The following is a 14049-nucleotide window of genomic DNA, read 5'->3' as shown; positions in this document are numbered from 1 at the left end:
ACAGCAAGTTAATGGCAGAGCCATGATTATGACTTGGACTCCCCATTCCAAATCCAGTGCTGGGTAAAGTACTCGGTGTGCTCCAGGCTTCTGAAGCCTGTTTTTCCTCAACCAGTGTGTTAATTAATAGTAATATTGTGAATCTCCTGAGGGCAGTTCCCAAAACTAAATCTCCTCTATACAGTCTCTAGAACATTTCATAAATATTTATTGATTATTTGGGTATCTATCATTAATTGCTGTACTTCTTGCAAATCTAGAATACTTGCAGTAGACACGCTTTTTAAAATCTACTTAAAAAGCACTTTGGGAGGCCGAAGCAGGCGGATCACTTGAGGTCAGGAGTTCAAGCCTAGCCTGACCAATATGATGAAACCTCGTCTCTACTAAAAATATAAAAATTAGCTAGGTGTGGTGGCATGTGCTTGTAATCCCAGCTACTCGAAAGGCTGAGACCGGCAAATTGCGTGAACGCCGGAGGTGGGGGTTGCAGTAAGCCGAAATCACGCCACTGCACTCCAGCCTGGGCAACAAGTGCGACTCTGTCTCAACAACAACAACAACAACAAAAGGGAACTGCCATTTTGTAACACTGTTTCTATGACTATTCCCATTAATCATCACATGGTAACCTTTTGGAACACAATCCACTGAGAAATTTGATACTTCCTGTTCACCTGATTAATCTTAACCAAATGAAGATAGAAGAAAATATGTGGCATAGGGTGAAAACTGAAACCAATTTTAAAAAAGATAAAAATTCTAGTACTAGTTGCATTATAATCAGAAGACTTTAGGCAAGGTCGTCTTCGCTCCCAGAAAATAATCCTCGACCCTAGCCTCTTGTAGGATAACTGCAAATCTTTCTTACAGTACAAATGTCTATAATGCGTAGAGGTATCACTAATAGTGATTTCTATTTTAGGCCCTGTGACTAATTACTTTATATATACAACGTCATGTAATTCTTGCATCCCTATTTTACAGATGAGAAAAAACAAGGCTTAGAAACTTAAAGTCGTTCGGGGTCAGATGAAGAACTCGAGGGCCAGCTTAGAAGTGAAAGCCTCCAGAGCCAGTGCTCCCAACAGGGGAGCGATAATGCAAGGCCCACTTAGATACTACCACTCCATGGCTCTGCAGTCAGTGGGGCGTGAAGGCAAGCGACCAAGATCGCTATTTCCAGGTACAGTTAACGTACATAGTGAAACACTGGAGTACACCGAACAATGAGTCACGAAGACCTGGGTCTTTTCCCTGAACTGGGCAGCTCAGGGACCCGGCAAGTCGCTTAGCACTCTAGGCTTGCCCAACTTGTGGAGAAGAAGGGGCTGCCCTGGAGCCAGCAAGGCTTTTGATCGTGATCACACTCAGGGTGTAAACCTGTGCGTATCAAGTCATGCTTCTGGGAAATAACCTTTATCAGATCTTTCCAAAACGCTGGATTAGACACTGCAAAGTTCCGCTTGCTTCTCCGACAGCAGGAAGCTCCCGGAAGGAGGAGCTTTCTCACGGCTTTATTACGCCACCAGAAAGGCCAGCCGGTGGGCGGACTCTGCCCTCCTTTCCTCACTAAGTTGTGGGAACTGAGAACCGCCGCCGGGCCCTGCTAACCGTTGCTGGCCGCCGCGGGGTGAACGCTCGCACTCTGCCCACCTCTCTGGGTGGGCGGCTAGCAGGGTGCAGGGTGCTGTCTCCCTCCCCCGGCCGCCGGCCGCCGGCTGCCCTGCGCCCCGGCGTTCCGCTTTGGCGTCTGGATCCGCCGCCTACTCTCTGGCCGTTCTCCTGACTCGGCGCATGATCTCGCGGGGCTGGAGCGCGGGGTGACCGCCGAGGACCCCAAAGAGAGAGAGGGGAAACCGCGCAGGGCGCTGCAAGTGTCCCCCACTCCATCCCCCACCCAGGTTTCTCCGGCGCGCGGCGCGGCGAAGCTGCGCGAACTACTTACTGAAGAAGAGGCGGTAATTATGCGAGCAGGGCTCTCCGCGCTCCTCGGTGTGGTACTGGGCCATAGCACGGCGCGGCTGGGTCCCGGCGCTAGTCGCCAACTGCAGGCAGGCCGCGGCGGGGACACCCGCGCGCCAACCGCGGCCCGCGCGCAGCACCAGCAGCAGCAGCGCGCTCATGGCGTAGATGGCGGTCCGGCTCTGCGCGCGGAGGTTCTTGAGGGCCCTGCCCGTCCGCGCCGGCGCCCCCTACCGCTTGGAGTCGTCCCTCCTACCCCGGAGCTTGGGCTGCAATCCCGGTCCTTAGTGGAATCTGGGCCACCAGCCAGTTGTGCGCACTGTACCTTCAGCGAGGCTGCGGCTCAAAGAAGGGCCCACCACTCCTGAGACGCTCACTGCCACTCGTTAATTCATACATTTATTCATGACTTCATTTATCCCTTCAAGATTTACTATCATGATTTATTAGAGTAATGTAATACTGAGTGATTACTCTGTACCGGGAACTGCTCTAGACCCTGTCCAACATCGGAGATGAGCGCATACGCACACAGACATCACTATAAGACAAAATGATCAGGCCACCACGTGAAAACGTGACCTTGACACCGACTTATACAGCAAAAAACCCTAAGTAGCGTATTCAAATGCCATCTTCTTCATGAGGCCGTTTTCTAACCCAGTAGAGGTGATTTATCCTTTCTCTTACATTTTCATTTCTCCAGTGGTATTTGATACCATACCTGTATAACTGTGAACTTATGTTCCCTATTTCACCTTGACCTGCCAGCTAGATGGTAGTTGACCATGCACTGAAGACTTGAAACGTAGTATCCCCGCAGGATGTTGCACCATGCTTGGCATATAATTACGGTTTCTTTATGGCTTCTGAAATTCCCTCTCTGCTAAGTCTTTCTCATCACCTTAGAAATTTCTGGTTATGGAGCCTTCCAGAAAAAATTGTTAAAAGAATTGTCCACAGTCACTGTCTCCATTTCTTCATATTCTTCCCTCATGTCAATCCAGAAGGTTTCCTCCACCTTCCCAAGGTCATCAGATGACCTCCTTGTTGTCAAATAAAATTGATAAAAGTCAATTATCACAGTAAATAGGAGTGAAAGAATCCAGAAGATAGAAGTAAATAAGATTTTATAAATTACAAACTAAAACTTTTTAAAAATTAAATGTATCAGTTACTCAATACATAAAAGTGAGAGCTAGAAGAGTAGCAATTTTATAGAAAGAGGCAAAGAAATGTGTGCTTATGGATTTGAAAAAACAAAGTGAAATTATTTTAATTAAAAGAAGGCATTAAAAAATTATCTCCTGATTTGAAATACTACAGTAAAAATTAGATTATGAGATTTTAATAAGCACAATACATAAATTTATAAAAATATAATTCTAACTTAAAATCCAGGCCCTTTAAGGGAAGACTTACATCCTTTACATAGATTATGTTAACTAATTAAGTAATTAAGTTAGAATTGCAAATTTGATACTACACTAGTTAACTTCTCTGTTCTATGGCTACAAACAACACAATATGGTTAACAAGAAATTAGACAAGATATTTAAAACCAGCATTTACTTGCAAAGATCTGAAAGCTGATACCAAGATGGCTCTGTAGTGGAGAAATCTTGTAGGAGGGAATCAAGTGAATCTGTCTTATTGCTCTTATGTGCTTGACCTCTATTGCTAAGGTCACCTTCGTAATTTAAGATAGCTACCATAGCTCCAACATTACATCCTCATTCCACCTGCCAGACAGACCGAAGAGAAGAAGGTTGTACCCCTTCCCTTGAGAACATTGCTCACAAATCACTTGTATCACTTCTACTTGCATCCCATTGGACAGCACTTAGTCTAACGGCTACCACAAACTATAAACTAGCAAACCTTATTCTGAGTAGTGATAGCCCTATATAACAATTGGGAGCCATACTACTGAGGAAGAAGGAGAGAATGGATATTGTAGGACAACCAGTAGTCTGCCACAAATGTCATTTTTTTTCTTTCTAGTCTGTCTTCTTTGAGACTGTCATCAACTAGACCACTTTCCTACTGGACACCCAGGTTCTTTCAGCATTGTGATCATTAAAATTGGGAGACTAGTCTACCCAGGTTCCAGAAAGGATCTCTAGGAGATGTTGTGACTGGCTACTTAGAGGCTTTCTATTTAGATTATAGATCCTAAAATGTTTTCTCAACAGTGGTAGCTTTGAAATGTGTCAACTTGAATAGGCATAACTATAAGGCAAAAGCTCCATAAAAAGGGAGAGAAAATCTCTTTTGTGCATATGTCACAGAGTTGTGTAATTTTATTGTTTATATTGGAAAATAAGCTTAATTTTTCTATTAACTTTTGCAGATCAGATATTTAAATAAGTCTAATTCCTATGGAGGCAAGGTTGTGGGCTAATTTCTAATGATCTTTGGGTCTTAAAATGAGTTATCTAGGCTGAGCATGGTGGCTCATGCCTGTAATCCCAACACTTGGGAGACCAAGGTGGGAGAATGGCTTGAGCACAGGAGTTCGAGACCAGCAGCCTGGGCAACCTGACAAAATCCCATCTCTACAAAAAATACAAAGTCAGCTGAGTGGGGCGGCACATGCCTGTAGTTCCAGCTACTTGCGAGGCTAAGATGAGAGGATGGTTTAAGCCTGGGATACAGAGGTCTCAGTGAAACAAAAAATCGTGCCATTGCACTCCAGCTTGACCAACAGAGCCACACTGTCTCAAAAACAAAGTTATCTATTGAGTTAATCTAGCATGTAGTTCTGAGGTCCCTCTTGCTAATAGCTTTTCTTAACTCTGGCAACATATTTTATTAATAACTGACAACAAAGTATATGCATCCTGATTTTAAGAAAAAAAAGTTACTAAACATTTCTGAATGTGAATGTTTACTTAAAATGAAATCTCACCGGACGCGGTGGCTCACACCTGTAATCCCAGCACGTTGGGAGGCTGAGGCAGGTGGATCATGAGGTCAGAAGTTCAAGACCAACCTGGCCAAGATGTTGAAACCCCATCTTAAAAAAAAAAAAGAAAGAAAGAAAATGAAATCTCTTCACTAACTTGGCATAAATTACATTGTAAAATGTTACCAAGTTATTACGCGTTCAAAAAAGGAAATGCTGACTTTTTTGTTTACATTTATTTTTAATCTCTTACATTTCTTAAATAACTTAAATAATAAGTTTACATTTATTTTTAATCACTTCAATTTTTATCTTTCATTCTCTACAGTTAATTGTAATATTTGAGAATCAAAATTAAAAATGGATAATATAAATGATAGGAAATAAGTATCAGGTTAGCTTTTAAAATTTTTTTAAAATATTCTGAGGGTATATTTATCACGTAATGTTTGGTTATGTAATTATTCAAATTTAGAGGTTTGGAGTCTAACACATTGGACTTCCATTATTGACGTCTCCTGTTGTCATCATGTAGCAAGTATAAGTCTTAGTCCTAGGAGTTTGCAAGTTGGAGAATAAAGACAAATACATATAAAATCATATTTTCAGAGTTTATGAAATACAAACCACCAGAGATTCTTCGATAGAGAATTGAAACTGATGGTTCAGGAAAACTAATTTATAACTAATATGTAAGAAGGACCAGTATATGAAATAAGAGACATGGTGTCCAGGTATTGACAGTATCTCAGGTACTAAGTATCAAGGACCCAGACAGTCAATCTGGCAACAGAAATAGAAAGGAATGTTGAATTTGGAAGAAAACACCAAATTTGATGTCTTATTGGAAGTATTGAAATAAGGATGGAAGATATTTAAAAAAAAATTACTTGGTGTTCCATATAGAATAAATAACCAAGAGATATGTGGCATTATTTTCAGATATATGTTAATAAAAATGAGAGAGAAATTTTGACACTAAGATGATAAATATGGCTTGGGACATGTTGAGTTTGAAACAATGCATAGTTCCTGCTGGAGATGAAACTATTTTCACCAGTGGAATTCTCTGACAAGCAGACTCTGAGATTGAATTTGGTATGTTTGTGCAGTATTTATTAGGTTGTACACTTGGGATCAGTATGTTAAAATGAAGGTAAGAAAGCAAGATTGAGCTGAGAGAGAAGTTGGGCTGTGATGCAAGCCAATAGCCTCAGAATACTCTTGAATTTAAAAGGCTAGTTACAGTTGTCCAATGGAGAGCACAAATTGATGAGCCTTTATAACCTCAATGATTGAATGTATATAGGCTGATCTGGGAAAGGACATGGTTTGGACAAGGCAACAATGGTCATCCCTGAAGAAGCTGACTGTTAAATGCTATTTACTGCCTGTACTCCCAACGGTTGAGAAAAAAAAAGTCATTAAGCAGTGGCACATCACAGTAACTATCATAACTGTGAAACTGCAGTAAAGATAATAGTTGGGACTAGAGAAAAATTAGATAATTAGTGAATTTCACTTCTGTTTCTGCTTTCAGCATTGGTAAGCATAACACAAAATCTGTCATGGTTATGGTTATTGTTTTTTGCAATGCTGGATTATCCTAATAGAAAACAAAATAATTTTGGAATTGAGGAGTGCTCATTTATGTGTTTGCTTTTATAAAAGCAGCAAATGTCCCTAAAATGAATTACTACTATTACCTACAACATGACAAGCAAATTAAGAAATTTGCTAATTGCTCATCTTTGCTTGCAATAGCTAGCTTGTGGGGGGCAAGAAATAGAGCAGTATGCAATAAAAATAGTGAGAATTTTAAAACAATTTTGAATATTTTCTAATTAATCAGTTCAGAGACACATTGTGATATCACTAGCCTTTGGAAGACTTTACCCACAAAGGAGACTTTAAAAGTAATTTTCACATTACCAAACATTCAAAATATTTGTCAAATTACAAAAGATTTCAAAAATATTTCACAATGTTACTTAAAGTTCATGTTTATCTGATATTCATCAACCACATTTTTTCCTAATAAATACATGTCACAGTTCTAAACCATTTCTCATTTAAATACTGGAAATTATCTATTGATAAAATTATTTTCACAATACAACAAAGCTACAAGAGCTTGACTAACTTGAGGTCTTAAAATGTGTACACGTGTGTGTGTGTTTGTGTGTGTGTGTGTGTGTGTGTGTTTTATTGCTGTAGTTATTTTTCTTAGTAAAACAATAATGATTCAAGATGAGAAAACATGTCATAGACCGAAAGAAAATATTTGCAAAATATGTTTCTGATAAAGGATTATTATCAAAATATACAAAGACCTTGTTAAAACTCAAGAAAAAGAAAGCTGCCCAATTTAAAAAATGGGCAAAAAGCCATCAACAGTGGACTGGACAAAGAAAATGTAGTAATACATCTGCACCATGGAATACTATGCTGCCAAAAAAAAGAAGGAAATCGTGTTCTTTGCAGCAACAGAGATGGAAGCCATTATTCTAGATTAATTAATGCAAGAATAAAAAAGCAAATACTGCATGCTCTTACAAGTGAGAGCTAAACATTGAGTACACATGGATGCAAAGAAGGAAAGAAGGGAATAACTGACATCACTGCCTCCTTGGGTGAAGAGTGGGTTGGAGGGTGGGCCCAAAAACTACCTATCAGGTACTATTTCCTGGGTGACAAAATAATCTGTACACCAAATCCCCATCTCTCTCTCTCTCTCTCTCTCACACACACACACACACACACACACACATAGATATTTGTAGCAATTTTAATTTGTGACTGCCAAAATTTGGTGCAACCAGGATGTCCTTCAGTAGGTGAATGGATAAACGATGGTACATCCAGACAACGAAATACTATTCAGTACTAAAAAGAAGTGAGCTATTAAGCCATGGAAAGACATAAATAAACCTTAAATTGATATTATTAAGTGAAAGAAACCAATCTAAAAGGCTATGTACTGTATGATTCCAACTATATGACATTCTGGAAAAGGTTAAAGTGTGGAGACTGTAAAAGCATCATTGGTTTCCAGGAGTTAGAGAAGAGTGAAGGATGGATAGGTGGAACCCAGGGTATTTTTAGGGCACTGAAACTTCTCCGTATGACACTTTACTTGTGGATATATGTCATTATACATTTGTCCAAATCTGCAGAATACAGAACACCAAAAATGAAGCCTAATGTAAACTAAGGAATTAGGGTAATAATGATTTGTCGGTGTAGGTTTGATTGTAATAAATGTACTGCTCTGGTGTAGGATGTTGGTAGTAGGGGATGGTGGGGGCGGTGTATGTAGGGTAGGGAGAATAAAGGAAATCTCTGTATCTTCTGCCCAATTTTGCTTTGAACCTAAAACTGCTCTAAAAATTAAAGCCTATTTAAAAACAACAATAATAAAAACAAACTATCATAGAAAATGACTTGCATTCAGAAACTATTGAAGTAATATTTACTATTAATAATTTGACATAGAAAAATCTTCCATTTCTTTTCTCTTGCATTAACTGTGTTTTCCATAACTGTATTTTCTTTTCATCTAATGAAAATCATTGTTCTATTTTAACTTCCTATCTGGCTGTCAGAGTGACATTAGTACCTTTACATGCCCCATTTATAACAGGTATCTGTTCTTAATCTGAATTGCCATTGCTTGAATGTCAGTACACCCTGCCTCTTCTGCAATCGTCTGAAAATTTGTTAATCATTTTATACTGAATGGAACTAGGCTCCCCTGAGGGCCATCTATGCAGGGTTTTACTCTTTCTGAAATTCTAACATACTATTCTTTATTATTAATGAGAAAATTTTGTGTAATTATATTTTTAAGCAACTGTCTTTCTAATTTTCATTTTGTAGACTTTACCTATTTCCTCACCATCCCCACCTCTACTAACGTAATGAAAAAAGCTTAAAATTTCAGAAGGCCTTTTTTAAAAAGTTTCTGAACACCTAATTTGAAATATCAGAAGTCTTTTTTCAACATACGCAACAATTAGCAACTGATTTTAGCTCCCAATTTCAAGGCCACTTACTATAAATAGGCTATGTTTCTGAATGAGGCAATGGTTCATTAATAATCATTTTCTCTTGTTTCTTAGATCTCATATATTTCTGACAGATCTATACCTGTATGATAATTTAGCCAGATGTCTTGGGTAAAAGCTCTTTAAAAGACTGCTCAATTCAATATTGGAACATAGTTCTGGGTACCTTAAATGAAGAAAATATATATTTGCTATAGTGAAAAAGAGATTTCCAAATGGTAGTTCTCTGAAACTCAATTTTGGTGGTTCAGCCTTAAAAATGCTTCACAGCAAACAGTTAATTTTGTTTTATTTTTGAAAGTGACATTGTTTCAAGTTATTTTCCTGACTTTCCACTATTAGAGGAGTCCCTGAGAACAAATAAATTTGTTTTAAAGCAATTCTTAATTAGATGCTTAAAGGAAGATGCCGTGAGCTGCCAACTCCATAATTCATTCAGCAGTCAGAACAAGCCAGGACCTAGAATGAGGCTGGAAACAAGGTTGGAGAAAGCAGATGGGAGAGCTGATGTGTTCCTGTATGTCTGTTCCTAAGCCCAGAAACCTTAAAAATGAAGACTCAGGTGACTAAATATCTTATTCTACCATTTCGCTCCCCAAAAAAGTGACAAGAGGACCAACATCAAGATAATTCTTTGAAGTGTTTGTGTCCATCTGGAGGGAGGGAACAAGAAAACTTGTCACAGCATTTTATTTTGATTTGAAGCCAGCTTGTCTGGTAGAGCTGAATGATAGATATTTGGGGAGTGAGAGAGACTTTGAGAAAAATAGCAGAAATACTTAAAATGGATTTTAGAGAAGTTTTACTGTATACGGGAAAATGTAGCTCTTTTCTAACACTCCCTTTGAAGCCTACAGAGTCTTTTATATTACTCCTCAGTGCTTTTGGAGTTAGTCTTGTGTATTCAGGAAGATGTAATATACTAAGACTGGGCTCCATGTGGTTCAGATACATGAGGGTTACATGCACATTTAAACAATCACCCATAGACTGTATGGGCAAATACAGAACTTGCATTTAATTTTAAGAAATTAAATTTATTTCTTATTTAATTAATTTATTTCTTATTTAATTAATTTAATTAATTTATTTAAATTAAAATTATATTCTCTGTAAATCTGCAGAGAAATTTAAGATTCAGGGAGTAGTCATTGAGTCAGAGATTCTCAAAGGGGCAGTACTGCCCCCAGAGGCATTTTTGGAAATTGTCAGGGTGTTTTTGATGTCACAATGATTGAGGAGCATTATTGCTATTCAGTATGTAGGGACCAGGGATGCAGCACATCCTGTAATACTCAAAAGACAGCTCTATACAAGAAAGAGTTGTGTGTGCACATTGCTCTCAAATGTCACATAAGAAATTTGTGTAGGTGAAAAAAAAAGCCTGTTTTTTTAAAAATACATGTCTGAGCCTAAAAACTGTCATTTTGCAAATAAACACAAAGTTGTTTTTTCCATTGTTTTCATATGTGCATTCTATTTGAGTCACTAATACTACACCCTATCAATCTACATTTACAGCTCTCAATCCCTGGTGGTAATACATTGAGATGCAAACATATGATTGCTTTGTATGTCTGGAGTACTGGTGCCTGCACATTTGCATATTGGACATATACTTTTATTTCATACATAACAGTTTTATTACAAATGTCTTTCATGCCTTCTTTATCTGATAGGCATTAGGTTGATTTTTCAAAGATTTTGAGTGCAGTAGATTTTATTATCTATCTTTTATTATCTTTCATTTTGGAAGAATATAAAAGCTGTTACAAAAGATTTTCCATTAAAATGGAAGTTTTATTTATCCATTCATCTGTTGACAGACATTTAGGTTGTTTTCTTCTTTTGGCTATTATGAATAATGCTGCTATAAACATTGATATATGTAAGTTTCTGTGTGGTTATATGTTGTATGTTTTCCTTTCTCTGTAGTCTTATACCTGGAAGCGGAATTGCTGGGTCATATGAAAATTCTATGTTTAACTTATTCAGGAACCACCAAACCTAATGGTTTCCACAGCAGCTGTACCATTTTATATCTCCACCAGTAATGCATGAGAGTTTCTGTTTCTCCATGCTTATTTTTTATTGGTTTTCAATTATTGTAGCCATCCTAGTGGCTGTACAGTGGTGTCTCACTAGTTGTGTTGCTGTTATGTTTTGATAACTTCTTTTGATTTTTATTTCCTTAATGACCAATGAAGTTAAATATCTGTTTATGTGTTTGTTGCTCATTTGTATATTTTCTTTGGAGAAATGTCTATTCAAATCCATTGTTCATTTTTAAATGTATATTGGCTTTTTTTTTTTCTTTTAACTCTAAGCTCTGGGATACGTATGCAGAATGTGCAGGTTTGTTACATAGGTGTATATGTGCCATGGTAGTTTCCTGCACCCATCAACCCGTCATCTACATTAGATATTTCTCTTAATGCTATCCCTCTCCTATCTCCCCACCCCCCAACATGCCCCAGTATGTGATGTTACTCTCCCTGTGTCCATGTGTTCTCATTGCTCAACTTCCACTTATGAGTGACATTATGCAGTGTTTGATTTTCTGTTCCTGTGTTAGTTTGGTGAGAATGATGGTTTCCAGCTTCATCCATGTCCCTGTAAAGGACATGAACTCATCGTTTTTTATGGCTGCATAGTATTCCACAGTGTATATGTGCCACATTTTCTTTATTTAGTCTATCATTGATGGGCATTTGGGTTGGTTCCAAGTCTTTGCTATTGTGAACAGTGCTGCACTAAACATACATGTGCATGTGTCTTTATAGTAGAATGATTTATAATCCTTTGAGTATATACCCAGTAATGGAATTGCTGGGTCAAATGGTACTTCTGGTTCTAGATCCTTGAGGAATCACCATACTGTCTTCCACAATGGTTGAACTAATTTATACTCCTAGCAACAGTGTAAAAGCTTCCCTGTTTTTTCACATTCTCTCTAGCATCTGTTGTCTCCTAAATTTTTAATAATTGCCATTCTAACTGGTTTTGATTTGCATTTCTCTAATGACCCCTGATAATGAGCTTTTTTTTTTTTTTTTTTTTGAGACGGAGTTTCGCTCTTGTTACCCAGGCTGGAGTGCAATGGCGCGATCTCGGCTGACCGCAACCTCTGCCTCCTGGGTTCAGGCAATTCTCCTTCCTCAGCCTCCTGAGTAGCTGGGATTACAGGCACGCGCCACCATGCCCAGCTAATTTCTGTATTTTTAGTAGAGACAGGGTTTCACCATGTTGACCAGGATGGTCTCGATCTCTTGACCTCGTGATCCACCCGCCTCGGCCTCCCAAAGTGCTGGGATTACAGGCGTGAACCACCGCGCCCGGCCCAATAATGAGCTTTTTTATCCGTGTTTATTGTCTGCATAAATGTCTTCTTTTGAGAAGTGTCTGTTCATATCCTTCACCCACTTTTTGATGGGGTTTTTTTTTCTTGTACATTTGTTCAAGTTCTTTCTGGATTCTGGATATTATTAGCCTTTTGTCAGATGGATAAACTGCGAAATTTTTCTCCCATTCTGTAGGTTGCCTGTCTTTTTATTGTTGAGTATGATAAACAAATTGTAATATACAATGAAATATTATTCAGCCATAAAAAGGAATGAATGTTTGATACATTCTACATTATGGATGGACACCAAAAGTATTATGCTTAGTAAAAGACACCAGACACAAAAAAAGCCATAAATTGTATGATTCCTTTTATGTGAAATATCCAAAATAGGCAAATCCATAGAGGTAGAAAGCAGATTAGTGGATGTCAGCAGATGGCAGGGGGAAGAACAAGAAATAATTACTTAAGGGATATGAAGTATTCTTCTGGGATGATGAAAATGTTTTGAAACTAGAAGGAAGTGGTAGTTCTACAATATTGTGACTACATTAAATGCCGCTAATTAATACACTCTAAAATAGTCGACTGTATATGATGTGAATTTCACCCCAGTTTTTTAAAAAGGAGAAACTTAGGTCTAATAAGGTTGAAAATAACTGCTTTAGGGGTTCTTGACTATTTTTGTTTCATGCATCCCATGGGAAGCCTTACTAGGCATATGAAACCCTTCTCAAAATACCATTTGTGAATCCACAAAATACAATATATAAAGAAGAAGCATTATATTAAAATATATCTACAAAAATATTTTAGAAAATTATTTTGTGATCTAATAACATACTTGCTTCTTCACTGAGAACTTAAATGACTAGATCTGGCAGCACATATAGCTACCATAATTTTGAAGTAGTGATGGGTGTAAGTGATAGAGACATCTGCAACATCTGGAAAGTGATACAGCAATTTTATGCCATTTCTGTTGGAGGCACAAATCATAGGCACAAAATGTTAACACTACTACAGAGTTTGTAGCCTACATCCATAAATGCTCAATTTTAGTTAGAAATTAATGAAAATAAAAATGTAGTCTTTTAAATAAAATCCAAGTTTGTGGAACCCCTAAACTCTGCCTCAATAGTGCACACAGCTAGCAAACAGAATGGGCATACATTCTTTCTCCTTTGCCCTTTGGAATACCTTGGCAGAAGTGGGTAAGCAGAGCTAAAGAGGAGAATAATGCAGGACAATGCAAAGGAAACAAAATAAAAAGCAACTATGTTGACGCATTAGATTCCTCTTTAAGACTGTCATGAGTAAAGAGCAGATAAGAGATTTACCCTTCATTATTATCTAAAAACTTTTTTCCTCCTTATTTTAAAATAAATTTTCATCCAAGTTTCAGTGAAACAAATGGTCCAAGAAACAGACTGACCTAGAGAATAGAAACTTAATTGGTTGAGAAATGAGAATTTATTTTTATTCCCCCTTGTCTGAATGCAAAAGAATGGTTGGCATGTAGAATTTCTTTTCTAATTGATTTTTTTTCTATGTGAAAATAAGCTCATGTCCTGAGGCCCATATACTTCTTGAAAATAAGAAAGAGTACAATTAAGTTGATTTTAACTAAGTCCAAATGACATGAAGAATATATTTCGTCTTAAGCGTCTAGTCTTTCTGGATATTGACTAAATTAGATATAAAATTTATCTGTCATAGAAGAATCACATATGATTTAACTATACATTGTTAAATGGCTTGAAAAA

General features: G+C 37.8%; 1 protein-coding gene across 3 annotated transcripts in view; it reads right to left on the bottom strand.

The window, feature by feature from the left end:
• PPA2 (inorganic pyrophosphatase 2) overlaps positions 1–2138 on the bottom strand; it is a 106299-nt gene extending 104161 nt beyond the window's left edge. For all 3 annotated transcript variants that reach the window (XR_013533006.1, XM_035293203.3, XM_008992899.5), the window contains exon 1: positions 1949–2138. Coding sequence is in view for 2 of the 3 variants with exons in the window: in XM_035293203.3 (XP_035149094.3) it covers positions 1949–2126 (178 nt within the window). In the remaining variant the exon portion in view is untranslated. The remainder of the gene's footprint in view (positions 1–1948) is intronic.
• Between the last annotated feature and the right edge of the window lie 11911 nt (positions 2139–14049).

The sequence above is a fragment of the Callithrix jacchus genome, chromosome 3 (genome assembly GCF_049354715.1).
Source record: "Callithrix jacchus isolate 240 chromosome 3, calJac240_pri, whole genome shotgun sequence".
NCBI lineage: Eukaryota > Metazoa > Chordata > Mammalia > Primates > Cebidae > Callithrix > Callithrix jacchus.
The sequence above is the reverse complement of the archived record's forward strand: the minus strand, read 5'-3'. Positions and strand labels throughout refer to the sequence as shown.